Raw genomic sequence first — 26,107 nt, 5'->3', positions numbered from 1 at the left:
ATAATGCACTGTGAAAACGAGCCACAGAAATCCCATGGGGTTTTAAAACCGTCTGAGAGCTAATAAAAACGTGAAACAGATCAGGTGAAGAGCTGGATTATCTCAGGAGAGGATCTGTCAGTAGAATGGAAACAAAAGATGGACACATGAAAAGAAGCTGCCGAGTGAAAAAAAGAATAGAAATGTTAGACTTCACACATGGTTGAAACAACTCCGTATGACACTTTGTGTGAAACTAAATGGATAAAAAGCACAGGCATGTAAGAATGTCACTTGTGTGTTCCTAAAGCATTCAGTTTTTATGCAGAACACCGATATTATATCTAATTTACGTAGTTAAAAAGTGATATATCATTCAAAATGATGGAAGCCAACATGCAGTTTACAGGGATACAAGTTTTTTTTTTAAGTTAAGTTAAACATGGCTTTTAACAGCTGCTGCAGTGGCTTCTATGAAGTCATCTTCTCCTGTTTCCCGGGACAATTATTTAACCCCACTGATAAAATTACTTTCTCTTTTAAAGGGTTTGGGAGATTGATAACATATGATGTGAAGTTAAGGACTTCCAGTGTAGTTTATGCCATAGAATGCATGTGGGAGAAAATAAGAATCAGTCTTTCTATATGTACAAAAATATTGGGAAAAAAATTAACATGCTGAATTTTTCAGATTAGATTAAACAGTTTTAACCAAGTCTGATTTCCTGCCAACAAGCAGAATCACATTTGACATACTTAAGCATTTTAATTATTAAAAAAAAACAGTATCTAAGGGAGTCAGTTGTGCACCACAACTATTATTCCATTCATTTTTTGGATTATTGTCCATTGAGACATATGCATTTTTATATATATAGGCCTATATATATAAATATATTTTTATATGATGTATAATTCTAACTTTTTCTAAAGTCAAAAGACTTGGATCTTAGGAGTCAGTGGCACCACACAAAGTAAATTTATTCCTTTTATTAGTACAGTAATAGTGTGGATTATTATCCATTGATATACTGTATATATATTTATATATATTTGGGAAAAACCTTAAACTCTAGCTGAATGCACCTCAGAACGTAGATTCTATGCAATTATGAGGTAGACATCGATAATGGTATTTCCACCCTCAGCAATAATGAATACATTTTAAATTAAATTTGTTTTATCAGCGTAAGAAATACACGATTATCATGAAACTCTGTACATCACAAATAATAAAATAATTATAGAATAGAAATTATAGCGATTTGAGTGCATTTATAAATGTACATTAACAAAGAAATGTGGCTTCGCATTTCTTCATACGTTGCACTTTAGGTTTTACTTTACAAATATTTACAGCTCATAAAATGAACAACAGTGCATTCAAAGCTAATGTGCATTTAAATAGAATCTCGCTTTCGAGTCTTTTTTTTCCTTGTCAGTCGATAGGGAAAAAACGCTCCTTCCAGACTACTTGGACAGTTGCGGAAGTGCATTTTGTAAAGATGCAAACGTTGATGGATTTCCATTTAGTGTCTTCTCAGAAAGTACAAAATTACATTTTGTGGATTTTCACCTAACGTGCAGGCACTTCAAAGAAACATTCACTCGAGAACTTTCTCGAGTAAACTCCTCAAAAAAAGCATCATTCTCTCTGTAGGGATGAAGCGAAATCGCTTTATGCCTTATTTAGCGTTTGGTACATTCACCTTTGCCCCCAAAAGCGTTTCCAGGGCACTGCGTTCCGCTCATTCATTATTATCCATATACCATACAGTATCTTAACAGATGAGTTTGAACAGGTGCCCGTCTCCACATTCTTCTGAGTCCACAGAGATAATGGTGTAACACAATCCTCAGTGAATCCTGTCCAGACGGTTACGCACTAAATCTGGCGTTTCTTCTACCTGCCTCGTCGACTCGTTAAAGAAATATTTAGGGTTTTTTGGACACGTAATTACAAAAAGAAACCCAGCATGTGTAAGTAAAAATGACGACGAACCTCCTAAAACAAGATTTTGTTCCAAGATTAGAGAAACTGTACACGCGTTCTTGGCACAACCGTGAACAAGTGGCCGGTGGAGATCATTTAAATCGTCAAATACGTCTCTGATAAAGAATCCCTTTTGCATAGGTGAGAATGCGCAGTTTGGGCGGCTCAAGCGCGTCTGCACGCATCGTTCAAGTTTGCGTATGCCTTTTGTGCCCTCGTGTGTGATTCGCTACCTACAGCCACACTGTTCTACCACCATGTCCTCGTACTGTTTGTACACGACGTTGTTGCCGGAGTCTATGTACAGTATACTGATAGGGCTGAGTTTTGTGGGGACGCAACAGCTCGGCGGCGTGCTGTTGGGGTCCATGGAGTTCATGAGCGTCTGAATGATGGCGTGGTTGGTCGGCTCCAGGTGCGACCTCAACGGGAAGTCGCACACGCCCTCGCAGTGGTAGGCTTCGTAGTCCAGCGGAGCGATGATCCAGTCGTCCCATCCCAGCTCTTTGAAATTGACATGCAGCGCCTTTTTGCTGCACCGAGATTTGGACTTTTTGCCATGCCGTTTCCCATGGCGATTATTGAGCGCAGTTCTCCGTCTGCGCCGCGCTTTGAACTGCAGCGCGCTCTCCTCCTCCTCCTCGTCGTCTGCGCGAGACTTGATCTTCTCTTTCATCTCATTGAACAAGTTTTCTCTTTTCCTAGACCGCGTGTAGACCACCAGTATGGCCTTCTCTTGCTGCGCTCGGCCGTGCCGGTGGAAACCCAGTTGCTTCAGGTCGATTTCGGTCTCAGATTTGCCATGCGTAACCTGGAGCTGGAGACATAGCTGATTCCCTTCGTGTCTGTTTTTAAAAATTCCCCAAACGTCCAAAACCTCCCATTCTGCTTTTCGGGAATCCTGAAGATCAAGGGATCTGGAAGCCAACGGCCTCTCTGATCGACACGAGAGTAAATGAAGATTGTAGACGTCTGATGGGGACGGTTGGACATCCCCGGGCGGTTTTCGAAATATCCTTAATTCAGCACCGACCAGCTCCTCTTTGTCTGAGAGAGTCGAGACATCAAACAGATACGTTTGTCTTCGCAAAGGAGAGAGCGTGAGATCGTCTGCAAGATAAAGAGAAATAATTGCAGTCAGATTCACTTAGAGTGACTCACATTCTCATAAAGGGCCCAGGTAAATCCTTAAACCTTATTTACGGCTCTCTTTTAGTCTTAAAGTTGGAAAATACACACAAAATTGAGTATAAAACAGTAGTTAGCTGAAATAAAACAAGTAGAAACGAATATGATTAAGATGCAGTGGCTTTGTAACTCACAGTTGTTATTATAGGCTATGTTTTGCTTTTTCTTTAAGTTTGGGAACTGTAGCAATTCAACATTTTAAAATATTTAATCATTTCAGAATGCACCTTGGAAACAAAAATAAAAAGAAGATGCATGGTTAAATAAACACTCCGCTGGCTCACATTCTAATGGACCAGACTTTATTTTAGTTGGAAAGTGCGAGACTCACACAAAATCAAGTATAAAAGAGTCATCTAAAATTAGACAAGACAAGAAGCTAAATATGAGCAACCAGCTGTAGCCCACAGAAAGATAATTGATGACAGTTATTTTCAGAGAAATCATTTGTGCTTGACCAGTGGAGCAAAAATTAGTGGTTTAAACCTGCAATTCTAAAATTAAAAGTTCTTAAATATTTTACACCTTACGTGCGTTACAGAACCCTTTTCTTATAGAAAAAAATAAATAAAAAAAGAAAAAGAAAAATGATGCATGTGGGTTTTTTTTTTGGGGGGGGGGTAAAAAAAAAGTCTCAAATCAGCATTAGTTTTACGGGTCTATAAAGAATCAGTACATACATTTCAAAATCGCCAGATTTTTTTAAAAAAGTTACTTTTAGAACGTAAAAGTATACATGGATCTAAAGCGTTTTTGGTTCCATTTTAAACCTTTACGTCATTTGGGTATGCCTTTTTTGTGTGGTTTTCAAAATAATTGGTCATAAATACGCACAGGTGATAACGCAAATAAGAGAGATCTGGTGGTCATAGCGAGGAAGAGAGGGAGAAAGAGAGAGAGTGGGGGGAAAAAAAGAGTGCGCCAGACACAAAGCGACATACTGTACGTGTTGAACAATGCACAATTAATGCATTCTTTCCCCTTCAGGAATCCAGAGGCCTAGTCGCACTTTATCACCGCCTTTTATCTCTCTGACGGACCAAACGAGAAGCATTTATCTGAATTCATGTGGGCTTGTGTATGTAAGAAATTTAGTCGAACTATTAGACTATTATCGCTCCAACTACGCCTTGGGCACTGATATCATTTAGCCTGAACAAAATCCCAGATAAATACGTGCATAATTTTGAATAACACCAGACTAATTTTAATATGGCTGTTCGACAGCCGATTGCTTTTTAATGGTTAAATACAAAAAACTGCACTGCAGTTAAAACTAAATCAAACGGCATTTAATTTGTGGTTTTAATTAATATTTCCAAAGGATAAATCGAAAATGAATATTGTTATGACTTTATTTGTCCATGCGTGAACGTAATTGTCAAATAATTCAAATGAAATGTTTGTTTTCGTTCCTGTGCACGTATGGTCCACATTAGCGTTTTTATAAGACCTCAAACAAATCGAATACAAGGTCACCAAATAATTAACAGTTCTGAATTCCCTCCCACCCCATTAAAATGCACCCCGCTTATATTTCATCCCTTCCGCCAAAAACAACATCCCCGTTCAAAAGTGATTATTGTGCATATAAAATAAAAACCAAAAAAAACTTGGACGAGTTTACGCGACGGCCTAAATAGATAACCGAGACAAGTGAAGGCCACTAACAGAAATTCATAAATCACCCCAGCCGCGCAATCGCTCGCGTTTAATCAATAAACATTCTTCTCCAATAATTCGATTCTGTACGATGGGAGAGAGAGAAAAAGAGAGAGAGAGAGAGACTTGTCTTGGTGTGGCTACCGGGGCACCATCTGCGTTTTAATGAGTTACTTACAAGTGCCAAAAGTAATTTTCATACATTCCGTTTGCTCTTGTCTGATCTTGCAACCATAACGATCTAAAATTTGGGGAAATGTCTTATCTGTTTTGGAGGAAATTCCTTCCTGTTACACAGAAAGATTACTGCCTTATCATAATTGAACGGCGCTTGAGTGGAAATGATTCTTGATGACATTCAGCAGCGAATGACGCGCATGGTGCATATAGCCAAGACACTGTATTGCAGCCAGGCAACTGGAACGGTTTGATTTTGCATGATGTATTGATGGTAAGAGTTACACACCGATTGCTACAGCACTTTAAGATGCTTAGAAAAACGTTTTGATGCGTAACCCCGCGTAATGCACTACGCTATCCACAGTTTGACGGCTATAAAGCCAGCAAAGTGCCCAAAAAGCAACAGTTGAAGACCGTGTCCGGTTTTTGCTCTTCTCTTTTGGTGATGTTCCATTGGCTGAACTAGTTCATTACGGGAGAATAGACAGTGTTTGATATGTTATGACATGGACACTCAATTAGATCACCCAGTTCAAATACTCCAATCAGCGGTTTGATGCAAAGCAACCCTCAGAGGGTCCAGGGCAGGGTCATAGCCAATGACACATCAAATCAAAATCAGTGAGGAAAGTGAAGCTTTTTTCATCAAATCAGCTTGCCCTTCTGTTCTTTCTGCGAACGCATTTATCTCCAAAGGAAAAGTGCACTGTTTGCGCCGTCTTCCTTATTCGGTTGCGTGTTTTTGCGTTCGTTTTTCCCTACAACGTTCAAAAAATTACTTTGTTGCAAGGAATTCCAGTTTCACATTGTTGAAAATGAAAACTACCTTTGAATATTGAAAAAAAAGTATGTGTCGGTTGAATGCATTTGTAGTGTACAAATAAAATATTTCATTTCAGAACAATAGAGAAAATGAAATACTATTACGTTCGTATGTTTATCCTTGCATTTTTGAAAGGTTTGTGGGAACAGCTCGGACTGCTTGCGCGCGAGGATGTTAAAGGAATGATTTATTGCCTTCATTTAGAAAACGCACCAATTAGTGTTTTATTGGCATGTTACCTTAGGGTCAGCGTAAAACTAATATAACTTTATACTAGCCTAAATATGAGGTCGTGCTGACCACTAAATTGCGGCCCAGGCAGGACGAGTAATCACCAAACCCTTAACATATAAACAAACCTTCGAAAATTATTCATCCAATTTCAGGGGAAGATCTCATTATTTTTCCCTTTAACAGTAATCTAGATCTATTCATGTTTTTTGTTTAGAGCAAAATGCCTGTATTTTTATTTTTTTTTTAACTAACACAAAGTCGTTGTTTCACAAGTCTGTATTTAAAGCATATAAAATTTTAAAATAATTATATCACATAGCCTTAAACATAAAATAATGATTCAATTATTAAATATTGAGAGTGCACAATTCAGATACATAATGCATGTAAGAAAACAGAACAAAACAAACCTTTTCCTCTGTCTACAAAACTTGTTATGGTATTTGCAGACTTTGAAGAGCGGAAAAAACTTGCATTGAGCCCCAGTTTTTCAGCGGCGGAGTAAGTCCTGTATATAGAGATCATGTAATCGTGAGGCACAACCGGGTCCTTTAAAAAATCATCCCGACGAGTCGCGCCCGGAGAGGATGCGAAAATCTCTTTAAGAAATTTGGGTGACCTTTGTCCATCATACGCGCTCCTGGCACCCTTGTTCCTTTTCTGCGACAGAAGCGCAGCTGACTGGCAACACGGTAAACTCCAAAGGAAAACGAAGAGCGTGTAGAAGGCGACTGCTCGCAAGGCATCCATGGTGTTACTGTCCCCGAAAAAGTGAAGGCGAGCCGTGTCTCCCAGTGAAGCCGGGCTTTTTTTGGTTTGTGTTTGTTTCACAGGCGCGGACAGCGCGGGATCTGTGTTGCGTGTCTCAAGTGAAGTGCGCTGTACGCTCAAGAGAGCGAGGCTGCAGACACACTCGCTCACGAGTCACGCCCACTCCACAGACGCTCCTGTATTTATTGGAGAACTTCTCCAGATTCTCCATACACCTACAAAGTTTTCTTTTCTTACGTCATCATAATATTCGCTATATAAAATTAATTTTAAAACATTATTAGTAGTAGTAGTACTACTGGTAGTAGTTGCATTTTTATTATTAATGATGATGATAATGAGGCTAATAGCATACATAATAACAATGGCATATTATAAAGAATACATATTTTAATAAGTGTGTTTTACAATAAAATATTATAATAAAATATTGTAATATAGCCTAATAATTTAATATCATTAAATGCAATTTTTTATGTTTGAACCTATATATTTAAATGTTAGAAACGCTATAGGTCTCAGGAGTCTGTCTTGAAATAAAATAAGTCACTGAGGGAGGGGGTTATAGTCTTCTCTCCGTCTCTGCACCAGCAACAGGATGCCAGGCCTTCCAAGTAGACTAACATGTTGACAGAGGTTAACAGGTCGACAAAAATATTCACAGATCTACTGCACTGGCTACAAGTACCTCACTGCGGGGCACAGGACTGCAAAAGTTCCGTAGGAAATAAAAGTTGCTTATTAAATCAAGACTATTATAATGAAAGGTTGAAATTGAGGGCTTATTTGCAGGGAAAGAACAGGCTGGGTGAGAATTTAGTGTTGTGAAGCGTAATTCCACAATGATTGACCAAATAACTTGAACTTGTTAGAAGTTTAAATCTTTAATGGAATACAGTTATGTACTGTATGTATGGTCAAATTTACAGGCAGTCCTGTCTATGTAAATGTTTACTGAAATGAATTACTGGAATTGTCATGTAAAAAGTCTCATTCTGTTCTCACAAAAACTGACGGCAGACACTCGGTTAATTCTCCAGCTTCACCTGTCCCGTTATCTTGCGCTGCACTGCCTCCTTGCGGTCATAAAATGCGATAGCGTTGCATTTTGAAGAAAAAATGGCTTCTGTACACAAATTATCAAAACAAAAACAAACCAGTAAGCAGTTGAACAGTAAGATTTAAAAGAAGTCTCTTTTATTCACCAAGCCTGCATTTATTTCATCCAAAGTATACCAAAAACAGAGAAATTTTGAAATATTTGTACTATTTAAAATAACTGTTTTCTATTTGAATGTATTTTAAAATGTAATTTATTCCTGTGATCAAAGCTACATTTTCAGCATCATTACTCCAGTCTGCAGTGTCACATGATCCTTCAGAAATCATTCTAATATGCTGATTTGGTGTTTGAGAAACATTTATTATTATCAATATTTAAAACAGTTGAGTACTTTTTTCAGGATTCTTTGACGAATAGAAAGATCAAAAGATCAGCATTTACCTTTTGTAAAATTACACACCATTTACAAAACTTCTGTAAATTACACACGATTCGAAAGCTTGGAGTCAGTATAAGTCAGTAAACTTTTTTTTTTTTTTTAAACTTTCTTCTTCTGAACATTCTATTTATTAAATAAACCTAAAAAAAAATCTACTCAGCTATTTTCAACATAATAATAATAATAATAATAATAATATTAAATAATAATAATAATAATAATAAATGTTTTTATTAGAATGATTTCTGAAAGATCATGTGACTGGAGTAATGATGCAAAAAAATCAGCTTTGAAATCACATGAATAAATTACATTTTAAAATACATTCAAATAGAAAACAGTTATTTTAAATAGTAATTTCTTTTTTTTTTTTTTTTTTTTTTCAAAATTTTAGTGTTATTACTGTACATTGGATCAAATAAATGCAGGCTTGGTGAGCAGAAGAGACTTTAAAACACACACACACACACACATTAAAAATCTTACTGTTCCAAAACCTTTGACTGGTAGTGTAGGTTGATTATATCAAATAAGTTTATAACAACAAACTCCAAAGTAAGCAACATTCAGGTTAATTAGGATATTTTCCCCAGTCATTTAATTGGCAAAAATGTTCAGAATTTACCTGAATTCACAGAAAGACTGGGCTAGTTGTCACACTTTTTACTCCAGTGAATATTTCTCACTGAAAGTAAATTATATGTCATGTTCTCCATGTTTGCATTTACTATAGGTGACACAATTATGACCAATTATGAACTAACTCAGGAAGTTACTGAAACAGTGAGAATGGTTTGAGATCATGCCTGACATGTAAAGATGGTGTTTTTTTTTTTTTTGTTTTTTGTTTTTTTTTTGGTGGCAGCTCAGAGACTTTGGCCAGTGTTGGGGAAAGTTACTTTTAAAAGTAATGCATTACAATATTGAGTTACTCCCTAAAAAAGTAACTAATTACGTTACTTAGTTACTTTTTATGGAAAGTAATGTGTTACATTACTTTTGAGTTACTTTTTAAATCTGGGCAGGGCTTGCTTGTTTGTTTTTAATATGAAAGTTATATTTTTGTGAATTCATTTAATTATTGCAGTTTTGCGTCATATTCTGAGTTGAATTACACTGTTTTTATTCATTTTGAGGAATACTGAATCTGTTTTTTGTGAGTGAAATGAATTAATGCATGTTCACATTTATTCTGAACATAATATCTTACTCCTGATTTCTCTCAACATAGGGAAAGGAGAGCTTTTAGTCAATAAACTGGGGGAAAAGTAACTGGCGTTACTTATTTGAAAAAAGTAACTCAGATATTTTCTTGTCAATTAAAAAGTAATGCGTTACTTTACTAGTTACTTGAAAAAAGTAATAATATTACGTAACTTGCGTTACTTGTAATGCGTTACCCCCAACACTGACTTCGGCATCATGTATGTGATTCATTTTGTAAGTTTTATGTATAACACTTCGTAGTTTTGAAAGTGCTCTAGAAATAAAGTCGAGTTGAGAATGTAACTGGTAACATTGTTCTAGCCAACAAATTATGTAATTAATTAATTGCAAATCGCATGGCAACTTATCACACAGCTTCATTATTATCCCCACAACACAATTTTTAAATACACAGATTTGTGCAAAGAAACTACTGTCTCACAACGTAACTTTTTAACAACTGATAGTTTCTACAAATGCATCTGTACTCAAACACAGTTTGGGGGTTTATTTGACGCATTCTAACAGTCAAACGCAACTCGTCGTTCTAGTATCTACCAGCAGAGGGCAGCAAAACACCATATCAATATAACTGCGCGCCCACCATATAACATACAGCAGATACACTAGGCCTATATATTTAGTCGGTCACAGGTGTTTCATTAGACTAACTTTATTTTTTTAATCAAAGTAAAAGGTTAAACTACATCAGATCAAATAAAACCATATCTTTTGTATAAAAATAGGTTTGCTCAATCTTCTGACATGATTTGGATGTCATACTCAATCGGCTTGAGTTATCACGGAGAATCTTATCTGGAGAATGACTTCCATTCGCAATGACTTAACGCTCGTTTGGTAAGTTGACTTCAGCACCATGGAGAGCTGACGCCTCCACTCACTGCACTCAGTCTTTGCTGTCAGCAGTGCTGCTCAAGTATGAACCCTGCTGAAAATAAACATCAGAAACCAGACTAAGCTGGTTTTCTGATCTTATGGTCTCCCAGCCATTGCCTACAATAAGGTTTTAGGCACTTTTCAGCAGGTCAAAACCACATGGATTTGTTTTCAGCAGGAATAAAGCACAATTGAGAAAGGACTTGATTTGTTAATTTGAAGAAAACAAATAATGAATTACTTCGGTTTGGTGTTTTTGAAAATTAGTGAACCATTCTGGGTTCCCCAAAGAACCTTTCAGTGAAAAATTCTTAAAAGGACCATTTTTCCACTATAGTGTGATGCACATTTTAATAATCTAATAACCTTTTTCCACTATAAAGAATATTTTGTGCAATGGAAAGGTTCCATGGATGTTAAAGATTCTTCATGGAACCATCTATGTTAATAAAGAACCTTTATTTTTTTAAGAGTGTGGGTCAAACCCCAATCACATTAACCATAAAACATGGCTCTGAAAGTCACTTTTGATAAAATCATAACGTATGACAAGTTACTGTCATCAGTATAAACCAGCAAGTCACTAAATCCGACCTGTTAAATCTCATTTGGCTATGTAAGGGTTAATTCTTGCTGCTCGTTACATAACACACTTGGAACATTAGTCAGATTTACGTCGTCCTGGCGATGTCAATGTCCTCAGCCTCTTCTGCTTGAGCACATACACTGATGCACTGAGATGCGCTGCGAGGAATAATCTGGCTTCACCCGCAGACTGAGGCTGAGAGTCCATCACACCAGATCAAAACAAGGGCTGAGGAGCGAGAGCGCGCATTGTGTTGTTTTGAAGGGATACGGAGCAGCGCATCCTTCACTTTCACTTACAGGAATCCATCCAGCCCATCACGAGGCAAGTGTATTTACTTACTGCGTCACACTGTTGTTTACCATAGCGGGTTTTATACTAACGGAAATAATGCTATAGGTACATTCAGATATTAGTAGATAGAGGCTAGTTTTTAAATCGAGTACAGCACGTTCTTTGAATAGCCTCTATTCAACATGTTTGCTCTAAACTTGAATTACGCATTGCTGTTCACGCATTGTGTAAGATTAATGTTTCGTTTTAAGAAACAAGTCAAAAATGAAATGCATATTTTTGATTAGTAATGCAGTTCATATTTTTCTTTTGTTGTTTTTTTAGTCATTGCTTAGGTGGGGCAGAAGCGTCATTTGACATTTCACAGATACTTGTCTGCAGCTAAACGTCTGTCACTCAGGTACTGTCAGTCAAATTTGTTTTAACTTTACAAGCTGAAATATTAGAAAACATCTGCCCTTTGTGGGAAAATTGTTTTTTTTTTATGAGTCTAGTTTTGACAGAATATTCACAGAACGCTATAAAAGCCTATAAAGTGTTTAAAACGTTTTTTTTATTATTATTATATAATATAAAAACAACACTGAATGATTTTATTTAAAGTATATACACAACCAGTAAAAAGTTTAGCAAGATTTTTAAATTTTTTTTAAAGACGTTTCTTCTGCTTACCAAGCTTGCATTTATTTGATCCAAAGTGCAAATTTTTTTTTTTTTTTTTTTTACCATTTAAAATAACTGTTTTCCATTTGAATACATTTTAAAATGTAATTTATTGCTGTGATCAAAGCTACATTTTCAGCATCATTACTCCAGTCTTCAGTGTCACATCATCCTTCAGAAATCATTCTAATATGCTGATTTGCTGTTCAAGAAACATTTTGTTATTGTTATTATTATAATTATTAGCAATACTTAAAACAGTTGAGGACATTTTTTCAGGATTTTTTCCAGAAAGATCCAAAGATCAGCATTTATCTGAAATTAAAAAAAAGCTTTTGTAACATTATATACTATACCATTCAAAAGCTTGGAGTCAGTATAATTTATTAATTTTATAGAAAAAAAAAAAAAAAAACTTTCATTTAGCAAGAATGCTTTAAATTGATCAAAAGTGATGATAAAGACATATAATGTTACAAAAGATTTCTATTTCAGATCAGTGCTGTTCTTCTGAACTTACTATTCATCAAAGAAACCAAAAAAAAAAAAAAAAAAAAAAAAAAACTCAACTCAGCTGCTTTCACTATAATTATACTAATAAATGTTTTCTGAGCGGCAAATCAGAATATTAGAATGATTTCTGAAGGATCATGTGACTGGAGCAATGATGCTAAAAATTCAGCTTTGAAATCACAGGAATAAATTACATTTTAAAATCTAGAAAACAGTTATTTTAAGTAGTAAAAATATTTTTTAAAAATTGTACTGTTCAAAAACTTTCGACTGGTAGTATATTATAATACTGATTTAAGTAAAAAAAAAAAAAACAGCTTTTTTTTTACATTGCATTTTTACTGTAATACAAACACACACACACACTTATTACAGTATCAAGAATTTAATAAGAATTCCTTTTGAGAAAAAATGGAATTAAAATGCCAAAAAAAACCTTAGTAAAATAAAATAAAATAAAATAAAAACAAATAAAAATAAACAAATAAAAATACAAACATTTTTGAGTGATAAAATGACCTAATTTTATTTTAAAATATAAAAGAAAAGCAAAGTGAAAAAAGGAATTGCTAGATTTTGTAATCATGCACACTGACTTGTACAATGTCAGGCTGTATTTAGCCATCTTTTTTCGTAGTCAAGCTCAAATGACAACACTGAAACCAGCAAGCAGAGAAAGCACTCAAAGCCAATAGCAAATGCACTGTGCACATTACTCTTCATCTCCAGTAACATTAAGTCATCACTGCTTTAGTGGACTAATGACAGAATGAAGAGTCACTGGTGCTGAGGCAACTGATTAAAGTGTCTCTAGATGTGTTGTGTTGACTACATACAGCATTTAGCCAAAAGAAGAGCATTAGTTACATGTCTGTAGGCCTATATCAGAACTAAAAGTACTAAAAGGTTGTTCAGATTGTTGGTTAAGGAAGTTTACAATAAACATTTTGATAAAAGAACATGTACACTCTCTGAAAAAAGGTACAAAACTGTCTCCAGTACCAAAATGTAACTTTGAGGTACTAATATGTATCATTGGTTAATAAGGTAAAGTGATGCACCTATTAGCTTTTGAACCTTTTATTCTTAGAGTGTGGGATGAAGCTGATGTTTTATGCATGGAATCATTCTTCTTAATTAAATATGAGCAGTATTACATAAGGCGTTATGAGTCAACAAATGTATAACTTCTAACTCTGACTGCACTCCTGCTTTATCACCTCAAGCCAGCCATGCCATTTGCATATAGGATGGATGAGGTGATTTAAGAGAAACTGCATCGGTAACTTCTAACTTTGTCAGGCTTAAACTAGTCTCAGCTTTTTTATTAGGCTGACATGAGGTAAAAACACTAAGCTTCTTGTCCTGACACAAGACATCAATCACAGACTGAATGGCTGACTAATGTAACTGACCACTATCTGGCTTCTGTAAAGGCAATGTTCCTGTGCTGCCAAGTCTTTGTTGCTAGGTTCTGTTGCTAATGCTCTGGCTTGGGCTCAGGGAGAAAACAATCTAACTCCCAGGAGTGACAATTTGACAGTCAATCATTGTATAGCTCGTTGGCTAAGTAGGAATAAAAAGAAGTGTTCAAAAGTTTGAAGGCTGTAGGATTTTTAAATATTTTTGAAAGTCTCTTATGCCCACTAGTGCTGTATTTATTTAATCAAAAATACAGTAAAACAATTTAATGTTATTAGCATTTTAAAGGACCGTTTTCTGTTTTAATATATTTTAAAATGTAATTTATTTATTATTAAATTATTTATTCAAAGCTAAATTTTCATCATCATTACTCCAGTTTTTAGTGTAACATGATCCTTCAGAAATCATTTTAATATGTTAATTTGCTGCTCAAGAAATATTTCCTGTGATCACAGTTTACCTAATATTTTTATAGAAGCATATTTTTTTTAGGATTCTGATGAATAGCAATTCAAATGGACATTTATGTAAACTGGAAATTTTTTGTAATTTTATCCCTCTGTGCGTCTTCAGTCATTTTTGACCAAAAGAAAATTATATTTTGAAATTTTTAAAATCGTAGCTTCAACAGAATGAGATGACACTAGGTGACTTTTGTTGCATTAGCTATGTGAACACACAAAAAAAAATCATGGACATGATTCGGATATGTTAAAGGGTCACAAAAAAAAGTCACACTTGGCTCCTTCGCAGTCAAATTGACCAACATAGGAAATGAATGGGAAATACAAACAAATACGAAAACTCTGAGAATCTTTTGGTGGTACCAACTACAAATCAGCCACTGTGCAGAAAAAAAAAAAGTGCACAGCAATCAAGGGGTGACACTCTAAAATATCAAGAGTGCAAAATAGACACCCACGCACGCACACACAGACACCCACAGAAACACACACAGGCACACACAGAAATGAAATGATAAAAATGCAGCAGAGCAAATTTTGAGAATGTGAAATAAAATGAATAAATGAAAAAATACAAAAGAGTCACAAACACACACTAAAGAAGAAATTAACTGGTAAGACTGCAACAGCAAAATTGACTATATGTGAGATGGGGAGAGCAATTTTCTTGTAAAATAATTACAGTTTATATGTAAATAGTTACAATTATATTTATTTATGGTTATTTAGATTTTGATTCTTGATAATTATTGTTTTTGCTCTTATTTTAGCAGATCTGAGTAACAAAAATGCTTCCCATGTCTTCCCTTTCTGACAAAATTGTCATGTTTGATTGTCATCTTAATGCAACCTGATATTTATCTAACCAAAAATATCTAAGTCTTGACAAAAAGTAGTCTTGTAGAATGTCTAAATGTATATCTAAAAGCAAAACCTAATAAAATATGTAAAAAAAAAAAAAAAAAAAACAACAAAAAAAAAACAATGGTAATCCAAAAGCGTCTGTATATATGTATAATATATATTATGGCTTTAAATGCGTTCACTCTGTTTTAATGTGAAATGTTGCATTTATTGAAAAATAATACAAAATAATAATCGAAATAAATATATGAAGAGTTCAGATGCAAAACCAGCTAAATCCACCGTCTTTCTTTAAAAAATGCATTTTTATCAGGCTCAGATGTATAGGTTTCTATGTAAGTACCGGTACGTCTGATTGGGCTGAGGCTGGTATTTTAGCGAGTTTGAAGAAAAAGTATTTGATGGACGTATAATATGTGTTGAGAGCATTCACTCAGTATCATTATCTCATTTTTGACCAAGATGGCTTTTAGCAGGTTTTGCATCTGAACTCTTCACATATATATTAATTCTAATGGGAAAAAATAGCTCATAAAAATTGTATAAATATTGTGTATTATCATAAAATCCCCTCAAAAGTCTAAATAATAATCAAAAAATATTATTGAACAAAAATATTTTACAATGATTTTCCTGAAAAAAACAAAAAGTTACATTTTAAAGGCTTCGGTCACTTTTGACCACGAAGAAGCTGTGTGACTCCTAAAAGAAGAGGCCCAGAGGGTTAAAAATGTTTTTACTGTCATTTTTGATCAATTTAATACATGTTTTTGGAATAAAAGCAAACCGATATTGCACTAAAACTGACAAACAATTAAAGCGAATATTTTTGTCCTCTAAACAAAGCACAAAAATATAAAACAGCATAATACTTGCAGAATTTCAAAAGGATGTGGTGACATAAGACACTCAAAATCAAGTAGCATGTTTCCCATATCCGAAAGGAATGGGGCGACCTACATAAAGCTTGTGCTTTGACTTCTTTTGTAATGAAACATGGCATCTGGCCACAAAATGGAAAGAGGCAAGAACCCAGCTACGCAACAAGCATTGACCTTAAGGGGTGAATTACGTCATCCACGTTGAAAGCAACCATAACCCTTATATAACAAACCTCAAAGAGATGCTGAAAAACAAGGCACACACAACCTGAACATACACCACTAATAACAGGAAATGGACCGGTGACGTCATAATCAATCAAGCGTGATACATGGAATTAAATTATTCAGCCTGGGCTTTGGTTGTCAGTTATAAGCAGATCAGGAACACCGAAAGCAGTTAAATAAGCTAACCGGAAGGGTGGGGTTTTATCATCTCTCAACCTAGACAAGGATTAAATTGACCATATTACTTCCTTCTCCAAGTGCAAAGCCTTTTACGTAACACTGGGGAAATTCACTGATCATTAGATGAATCGTGTTAAATAATAGCACTGGATCAGTTTAATTTAGAATAAGAGTTTAATTCCAAAGATTAGTGAATTATATATAGAAGGTGGTTGAAACTCAAGTATGATAAGGCTATAAAAGGCCATAATTGTCCATAAAAGAGAAATGTTTTGGGTCGAAAACCAGATTCAATGACAATTCATAGCAAAAATGTACACTACCATTCAAAAGTTTTTGAACAGTAAGATTTTTCATGTTTTTAAAAGAAGTCTTTTCTGCTCACCAAGCCCGCATTTATTTGATTCAAAGTACAGCAAAAACAGTAAAAATTTTAAATACATTTACAATTTAATATAACCGCTTTCTATTTGAATACATTTAAAAATGTAATTCATTTCTGTGACTTCAAAGCTGAATTTTTTAGCATTACTACCAGTCACATGATCTGTCAGAAATCATTCTAATATTCTGAATTGCTGCTCAAAAAGCATTTATTATTATTATGTTGAAAACAGCTGAGCATTTGATTTTTTCAGGTTTCTTTGATGAATAGAAAGCTGAACAGCATTTATCTGAAATAGAAATCTTTTGTAACATTATAAATATCTTTATCATAATTTATAACTTTGATCAATTTAAAGCATCCTTGCTAAATAAAAGCATTAATTTCTATAATTTCTTTCCAAGAAGAGAAAATAAATAAATTAATTAATATATATATATATATATATATATATATATATATAAATCTTTTGTAACATTATAAATACCTTTATCATCAATTACAATAAACAATCAGCATTAATTTCTATAATTTCTTTCCAAGAAGAAAAAATAAATAAATAAATAAATAAATATATATATATATATATATATATATATACATACACATGTATATATACATATATATATACACTAGGGCTGTCAAACGATTAATCGCGATTAATCGCATACAAAATAAAAGTTTGAGTTTGTCTAATATATGTGTGTGTACTGTGTGGAATTATTATGTTTATATAAATACACACAAACTAATGTGTATATTTAAGAGAAATATGTTTTTATGTACAAAATATTTTTATTTATAGATAATATAAATTTTATAAAAATTATAATAAATACATATACTTGTAAATATTTCTTGTATATAAATGTATACATTAATGTGTTTGTATTTATATATACATAATAATTACACACAGTACACACACAAAAATTAGGCAAACTCAAACTTTTATTTTGTATGCGATTAATCATGATTAATCATTTGACAGCCCTAATATACACACATATATACATATATATATATATATATATATATAATACTGACTCCAAGCTTTCGAATGGTATAATGATATATAGTGTATAATGTTACAAAATCTTTTTATTTCAGATAAATGCTGATCTTTGCATCTTCTATTCATCAAAGAATCCTGAAAAAAATGCAACTGTTTTAAATATTGATAATATTAATAATAAATGTTTACTAGCAGGAAATCAGCACATTACATTTTATAATATATTTAAATAGAAAGCGGTTACAGTATTTCAAATAGTACAAATATTTCACAATATTTTTGCTGTATTGTGGATCAAATAGATGCAGGCTTGGTGAGCAGAAGAGCTCACCAAAATATTAAAAATCATTAAAAAAAAAAAAAAAAGGATGTATGTATGTAAGTATTGCAGCCTGGCACTCTAATCTATTTAAAGAACCATTCATAAACTAGGTTAAACCAGCCTGACATTTTGCGTCATGGCCTCATTCATTTTTACACTAATGTCATTCTTTGTTCTGGTTTGTTTATGAAACCAAAATATCATATTCAAGGAACCTGTTTTCTTTCTTACAGCTTTACTTGAAGTATTCCCTGTTTAAGAAGAATGGGACCTTTTCAGACATACGAGGTGCGGAACTATCTTAACTTTAAATCATTTCAATAATTTCAGCATAATTCATCTCAATACCATCTCTTAAAAAAGATTAAACGGCTCACCTCAGATGCTGACTGTAGCTAGTCAGAGACTGTATCTGTAGCTAGTCGTAGCTCCATTCCCTGTTCCCAATTACTTATTTTTCGTCTGCAGGTGAAGGAAAAGGGAAGCATGCGCAGCCGTATCCCTCGATTTGTCCTCCACCCTTTGCGTACCACATCAAAGGAGTCATCAGCGTCCAACATGCCACTGTCAGAAGAGGACAGCAAGGATTTTGACATCAGCTCCCAGCACTCAAAAAGAACCATCAGTCCAAACAGCCTGTCCTCAGGTAGGCCACACAAGGTTGTCATGACTTCACACCATCTTGATATTTGATATTTGAGAATTTAATTGAGTATCCATGCTGAAATGGCATTATTTGCTCTGTGATGGCTTTTACGTGTTGATGGCCTAGTACATTTTGACCTCTCTGATAAGGAAAAGCACACTAGTGTGACCTTGAAACAGGTGTTGCATCATTTCCACTCGGTTCTGCCTTCTCAGATGATACTGGATGCCCAAGCAGTCAATGTGCGTCGCCAACCAAGACCCCCTCAGGCTCTGACAACAGCCCACTGGGTTCACCCGCTCTGGGAGAGCGCAAGGTCAAAGTGAAAAGAGTTCGGATGAACGTTGTGGCCGAGTGGAGCGCACCCACACAGAAGCACAAGCGAGAGAAGCAACAGCGTTCACCAATCAAGAATAAAGGTAGTTTTATATATGCTATTATTACAACTTTTATATTTTTTTTAGATTCTAAAAGTGCATTTTTAAAAATAATAGCAATAATAAATGATTATTATTATTATTATTATTTATTATATTGGCTTTCCGATGCAAAAACACATCAATTAATCAGAATGTGTAAGTAAATGTAGTATTTACAAGAATATGACTATGAATGCTTACAGAACTGCTTGTTTTTGGCATTTGAAAATGTAGAGAATCACGTGGTTTAGAAATCTAATGTTTGGTTTGTTACATAAACAACTGTGACTGGAGTACATACAAGGAAAGTTTGCACATAGGATCTTTATCAGCTTGTGTGCAAGTTTGCACATTCACTGTGGTGGAAGTTCAAACACAAAAACACATTCAGTTCTCCAAAGTTTTCTTTTGAAACAAGGGTGTGATGAGTAATTAATTTATGTGATGTCATGGTCACACCTGCCTGTTGTTCTTTGGATTCTGCTTGGATTTCTCTGAAGTCTTTTCATGAAAACAAAAAATGGAAACAACACAATATAGGAAGTAGCAGGTGCCATGTACTTGATTGCACTTCCTCATAGAGGTCAATGATTGGTTGGCTTGTAGATGGCCAATCAGTGCAATTTAAAGTAGTTGGCTCCTCCCACCGCCTGTGAGAATTCACAGCATTTGAGCTTGATTTGTATTGAGCAACTTGCACAGTTTCGTAATTGTTAGCTAGTTAGTCACATTTGTTTGGTTAGTTAGATAGTAGCACGGTTGAAAAAGTGCACACTTTAGCATGGTTTTGTCAAAAGGAAAGAGATGCTTCTCAGGTGTGTATATTTTTGGAAAGGTTACTAGTAAAATCAAGGTATTGAATTATCTTACCCCTACTTTAGCATATCTTTGACTTTCAGTCACCTCCTATTGTATTTCATGCTTAATACATTTTATTTAGATTATTTTTCTTCCCTAAAATATTCTGTTATCTAAAATATGTCTTAATCTGATACAAGGATGTCTCATATAGTTCTTAGAGTTATCTTTTTGCATTTTCACTTAATTCAAAGGTATTTTTTAGGAAGTATATAATCGGTATTGTGTCTCTTTACTCTAATTTACAAGAAAACACAATAATTTAAGAATATTTCTTGCTTTTAAGAGCCCTTTTTAATACATAAATACATAAATACATGATAATTTTGCAATTAACATGTTGCAAGATGGAATAACATGGCTACTTGTGAATGGCTGTCAAAGAAATGGTGTAGTTATGGCATTTACCTGCAGGGTCTTAGTGCTAAAGCTAACTAGAAAAGTTAATGGCTGCAGGTAAGGTGATGTCCCTGACATAAAAGCGCTGAGAAAAACTGAATTGTGAATGTGAAGGATTCCTCTGTCACTGAAAGATTCGTGCTCTTGCTCCCCAAACCGTACTTCTTCCATAATGTAGGCAAACGATGTTCATCACAGAAGTCTCTAACCTTATATCCCCTGACAAGCCTCTTTGATCAAGCTACTGGAAATATGCTAATTGGAAACGTGCTTGGGATGTGCATTTAGTGGGTTTGAAGTCTCTACATCCACAGTCTTCTTAGATACCCTTGAATGGATACGTTTTCCTAATGCTGAAGTCTTTTTTTAGAGGAAACTTAAAATTTTTGATCCCCATTTTTTTTTTTTTTTTTTTTTTTTTTTTTATGCACTGTAGGCAGTGAGACAGATTTCAGCTCATCTAGCAGCACTGGGAGCTACAAGACGCATGAAAAACTGCCCAGCAACTCTGCGGGGAAGAACTCATCTTCTCGCAGGTATGGTTTTAATGCTTTGTTTCTGAAGCCTAATTCAAAATGGTTGATATGTGTTTTTGTTTGTTATTCTCTGTCAGATTTGATTTGATTTCATGCTAGGTGACTTACGATATAAAATTTGCATGTTAAATATAGTGTGCAAAACGGTGTGATACAGTATGCTACAATGTCACATGATCTTCAATGTCCAGTTTAGTAAATGGCATGCAGTTGCAAATTCACAGTAGAAGGGTGACCGTATATTGCATGCTTGCATGTGGTTCCAAACATAGCCTATGTGTCTTGCCTGTCATGACACTGTACTATCTTATTTGCTTGCTCTTATCTCGCTCAGCCGTGGGCCCCACATTAGAAGCCTGCCAGTGTTTAAGCCCGCAGGAAGCCCTACCGCCCCTCGCGACGCAGAGCTTTATGCCCCATACAGGACGCCCCCCAAAGCCCCTTCCTTTACCAACAGCAGTAGCAACTCCAGCTCTACCAGAAGGTATGGACAAAGAGGCAGAAGCAAACTGATTCAATATGTTCTATGCAGGGCTCAGATAGAGAGTGTTATCGTGTTCTCAACCTCTTCACAGAATAAAGGATTAGATTGGTCATGGTTTGGCTGTGCCAGGCTTTGAGGGGATTTTGACAAAATTGTCTGCTCTCATTTTGCCCACGCAGACTGCAAATCCGTTGGCTGGTTGATAGGAGTAAAGTGTTTTTCAGTGCTATATTTTTGTAGGGAGGTTGAGGGGGGCATTAATATTTCATATGCACACAGTTAGAGTGTTTGAAGATATTTCAGCTTTGTCATCTGGCTTAATTGCATGTTATGGTGTTACTGGTGGTGTTTTAGTTTTGCCTTTTATGTGATGGAGTGATTTTGGTTTATTGTATATGTAGTTTGCATTTCTTTTTCTTCTTTTTTTTTGTCAATCCAAGCACAGAATGTGTGTTCTGTGCCTGCCTGAGCTTCTCCAGGGTCCTTGTTTGTTCTTCCATTGTGCCATCTCTGGCACAGATGCAAATTTGACTTCAAAGCAACAAAGCAGGTTGCTAGGATATTGTGCTTCTAGTTTTACTGCCTGGTAACAGGCATATTGCCTTTTTCTTTTATACTGTATTTTTTCTGTTGTACTTTTATAATTTTTGTACTTTCTTTTTTTTTGTACTTCAGTTCATGATGTTCTTTAAATATTAATATTTGATTAATTTTATTTGCCTTGCTATCCTGTTTTGTGGTTTGTTGCATTTTATTATTTGCTTTTAGCTTTTATTTTTTCTTTTACTTGGTTGATCACGACCCAATCAAATCAAACCTGTGGTCTATATTTGGGTCACATCCCAGGTGTTGAAAACCACTGACCTAAACAAAATTTAATGGACCAAATAAAGAGCAGTTATGGAGACTTACAGTTGAGGTCAAACGTTTACATCTTGCAGAATCTGCAAAATGTTAATTATTTAACCAAAATAAGAGGAATCATACAAAATGCATGATATATATTATTATTTTTTTTTTAGTACTGACCTGAATAAGGTATTTCACATAAAAGACGTTTACATGTAGTCCACAAGAGAAAATAATAGTTGAATTTATAAAAATGACCCTGTTCAAAAGTTTACATATGCTTGATTCTTAATACTGTGTTGTTACCTGAATGATCCACAGCTGTGTTTTATTTATTTATTTATTTATTTATTTTTTATTTTTGGTTTTTTTTGTGTGTGTGTCTAGTGATGGTTGTTCATAAGTCTCACAGATTCCAGAATCCCAGGTCCCACAAATTCTTTGGTTTTTCAGCATTTCTGTGTATTTGAACACTTTCCAACAATGAATGTATGATTTTGAAATCTGTCTTATCACACTGAGAACAACTCGTATGCAGCTATTACTGATGCTTCAGAAGGAACCACAATGCATTAAGAGCCAGGGGGTGAAAACTTTTTAAATTTGAAGATCAGGGTAAATTATTTTTATTTGATTAGGGTAAATTAAATTATCAGGGTAGCTTATTTTGTCTTCTGGGAAACATGCAAGTAACTTCTGAAGGGCAGTACTAAATGGAAAAAATATGATATTTAGGCAACATAAGAAAAGTTTACACCCCTAGCTCTTAATGCATCGTTTTTCCTTCTGGAGCGTTAGTGAAATTTAAACCTTCTGTAATAGTTGCATATGAGTCCCTCAGTTGTCCTCAGTGTGAAAAGATGGATCTCAAAATCATACAGTCATTGTTAGAAAGGGTTCAAATACACAAAAATGCTGAAAAACCAAAGAATTTGGACTATATGTAAACATCTTTTACGTGAAATATCTTCACAGGTCAGTACTAAATAAAAAATAACATGCATTTCGTATTTTGGTAAAATAATTAACATTTTGCAGATTGCTCAATGTGTATGTAAACTTTATGCACTTTATTTAATGTATGCCGTATGAGGCTTTTCATTTTTTTTATATATATTAGTAAAGCTTTTAGCTTTTGCATTTGGATAGAAACAGTAATTTGTAGGGATGCGTTATATTAAATTTGCTGATATTTTTCAAAACGTTTTGGCTGATGGCCTGTACCAATAATTTTCCCTTTGTTTTGTTTTTTTTTAAACAAGTCCTGAGCACGTTACAGACACAACAGGCCTGTAGAGTTCATTACTTTAGCTCTTGTTGTAGCTTTCATATTAGCATGCTTCACTGAATTTAAAAAGCTAAACTTGCTTTTTACTTTCAGAAGAACCACTCCTGTACGCTACCATTCCTGCGGAGACAATCATGGCATCAAGCCCCCCAATCCAGAGCAGTACCTTACCCCTTTACAGCAGAAAGAGGTAGCCATACGACACCTCAAGACAAAACTTAGAGACTCTCAGAACACCGTTTGTGACCGGTAAGAGTCTGTTTTAAATTCCATTACTGAATTGCAGTTCCCTTGAGAGCTCTGACGCAATTCGAAAGCTGATATCACATTTTTTTCACATTGATGGGTTACAGGGAGGCTGAGATTGAGGAACTGAAGTCCCAACTGGGGCGTATGCGGGAGGACTGGATAGAGGAGGAATGTCATCGTGTGGAAGCTCAGCTAGCTCTCAAAGAAGCACGCAAAGAGATCAAGCAGCTGCGCCAAGTGGTAGAAACCATGAAGAACAGCCTCATGGAGAAAGACAAGGGCATCCAAAAGTACTTCATTGACATAAACATCCAAAACCGAAAGCTGGAGTCCTTGCTTCACAGCATGGAGTTGGCACAGAATGGCTGCAACTTGCAAGATGAGCCGACGCTGGACTTTATATGTGAGTCTCCAGAAAGGTCCACTGGAGGCAAGTTGGAGATGGAGCTCCATGGTGAGGAACAAGCGGTGGAAGAGATGGCTGATAGTGAGCTGCTGGCCAATGACGAGATGGCCAACAGAGCTGAAATTCTCGAGCAGGTTCTCATGTCCACTGCGGTTGATTCCCAAGATTCCAAGATCATTCCCCAACCAGGACTGTCCACCTTGGAGCCGAGCGTCTCGGAAAAGAGCACAGACGAGAATATCTCAACCGACCCCTTTGGTTCAGAAGATAAAGGTGTCCAGACTGATGACATGATCTACACCACTGATCTCCAAACCCTCCTTTTCCAGCTTCTAAAGCTCCAAGGTGGTGGCTTCCCTGGCCTCCTCATTTCTTCTCCCCACCAATCCCAGGAATCCCCTTCAGCACAGGTTCCCAAAAAGCTTGAGGACTTGCCTGAAGCACAAAAACCTACAAAGAAGGAGATACCCGAAGCACAAGTTGAAGATGTTGGCCCCATTTGCACTGCCCAAGACGGCATTAGTGATTCCGGTTTGGGCTTTTCCGAGTCCAAAATGAGTCCCCAGTTTATGGAAGAGCTGAATTTCGACTTGAAGAATCCCAAGAACACCTCTAGCATGGAAGTGGTGGGAAAAAGCCACTGGAGCAACAACTTCTTTGTCGATCTGGTTGCTGTGGCAGCACCTGTTCTGCCCACCGTGGCGTGGCTGTACTCACAGCACGGTTTGGTTGGAGGGGCTCCTGTGTACAACATTGCAGCTTTAATTCGAGGCTGTTGCATTATGGGATTGCACTCGCTTCGTCATGTCTCGCACGGGCCGGACACTTAGTGGCCCTCACCCACGATTACAACAAGAGCACTTAAACATCATCTTCAAGTAGAAATTGTGTTTATGTACACCTGTGATTATACACTTATTTTCCGTTTAGTTGCGACATTCCTACTTTGCACTGTGTTTTTGCCATTTGAGGCACAAAGGATGAATTTAAGGGGATGTAAAGGGATGTTTTTCGTTATTTATTGCCCTTATGTTTGTGTGTGTATATATATAAATATTTTTGCATAAACTGATCATCTGGGTAGGTGATTATGTTGCTCAAGTCTTGTTCTTTGCTGACTGCTATTCCCTGCTTTTTATAAAAGGGTCATTTAGAGTGACAATAGGGGTTGACTGTCAGTTGGCCATTGTTTTTGTTGTAGTTTAAATGTCACCTGTGTTCCAAAAGAACCAAAACCTTCTGCCAAAGCTTAAATGTGTTCAGCGTTTTGTGTTAAGTGGAACTGTATTTCTCTCCCTGGAGTTAGAGCTTTTACATGTTGCTCTGTAAACTAACATTTTCCTGAAAGGCAGCAGCGAACACTTGTTATGTGCCTGAGCTATGTGCAATATTTTTGTTTATATCAGATGTATATCATTATATTTATTATTAAAGCATGGAAAACCCCTCCAAATCTGGACTTTTATTGTGTTTTAGAGCATGGGAAAGGTATTGCATAAATTCTAAACTTGTGTTGATTGTCTAAGCCCACACTAAATCAATGCCCACAAAAAGCTGTAAAAATTTGAACAAATGACATTTACAAAGTACTACAAATCCTCCAACATTAGCATGTTTGCATATTAAACATTTTGGATATTTGATAATGCTTTCAGCTAAGAGTAATTTAGTGCTGAATGTGCACAATAGTCTGATTACGTCTGGTCCTGCTTTTCAGC

General features: G+C 35.4%; 2 protein-coding genes across 8 annotated transcripts; one reads left to right on the top strand and one right to left on the bottom strand.

The window, feature by feature from the left end:
- Positions 1 to 993: 993 nt before the first annotated feature.
- gdf6a (growth differentiation factor 6a) lies at positions 994 to 18,770 on the bottom strand. Of its 2 annotated transcripts, none has more exons than XM_051131739.1 (2): positions 6,470 to 6,920; positions 994 to 3,082 (listed from the first exon to the last, which is right to left on the bottom strand). In XM_051131739.1, exons 1-2 carry the CDS (start codon positions 6,807 to 6,809, stop codon positions 2,202 to 2,204), a joined length of 1,221 nt encoding a protein of 406 aa, XP_050987696.1. In that variant the 5' UTR covers positions 6,810 to 6,920; the 3' UTR covers positions 994 to 2,201. The 2 variants fall into 2 exon arrangements, 1 of the variants encoding a protein (XP_050987696.1); XR_007829423.1 differs by lacking the exon at positions 6,470 to 6,920 and adding an exon at positions 18,633 to 18,770 and having other exon boundaries at positions 2,942 to 3,082.
- Positions 11,097 to 25,861, top strand: sybu (syntabulin (syntaxin-interacting)). 6 transcript variants are annotated; one of them, XM_051131735.1, is made up of 9 exons: positions 11,097 to 11,345; positions 11,640 to 11,715; positions 18,489 to 18,543; positions 18,724 to 18,901; positions 19,117 to 19,320; positions 21,014 to 21,113; positions 21,448 to 21,597; positions 23,831 to 23,983; positions 24,088 to 25,861. In XM_051131735.1, the coding sequence occupies exons 3-9, from the start codon at positions 18,520 to 18,522 to the stop codon at positions 25,217 to 25,219; spliced, it is 1,941 nt and encodes a 646-aa protein (XP_050987692.1). In that variant the 5' UTR covers positions 11,097 to 11,345; positions 11,640 to 11,715; positions 18,489 to 18,519; the 3' UTR covers positions 25,220 to 25,861. The 6 variants fall into 6 exon arrangements, with proteins under 6 accessions (XP_050987692.1, XP_050987690.1, XP_050987691.1 ...); XM_051131733.1 differs by having other exon boundaries at positions 11,098 to 11,345; positions 23,828 to 23,983; XM_051131734.1 differs by lacking the exon at positions 11,640 to 11,715 and having other exon boundaries at positions 11,098 to 11,345; positions 23,828 to 23,983.
- The last annotated feature ends 246 nt before the right edge of the window (positions 25,862 to 26,107 follow it).

The sequence above is a fragment of the Labeo rohita genome, chromosome 16 (assembly GCF_022985175.1).
Source record: "Labeo rohita strain BAU-BD-2019 chromosome 16, IGBB_LRoh.1.0, whole genome shotgun sequence".
In the NCBI taxonomy this organism is placed as follows: Eukaryota; Metazoa; Chordata; class Actinopteri; order Cypriniformes; family Cyprinidae; genus Labeo; species Labeo rohita.
Note: the sequence above shows the minus strand (reverse complement) of the source record. Positions and strands in the feature narration are given on the sequence as shown.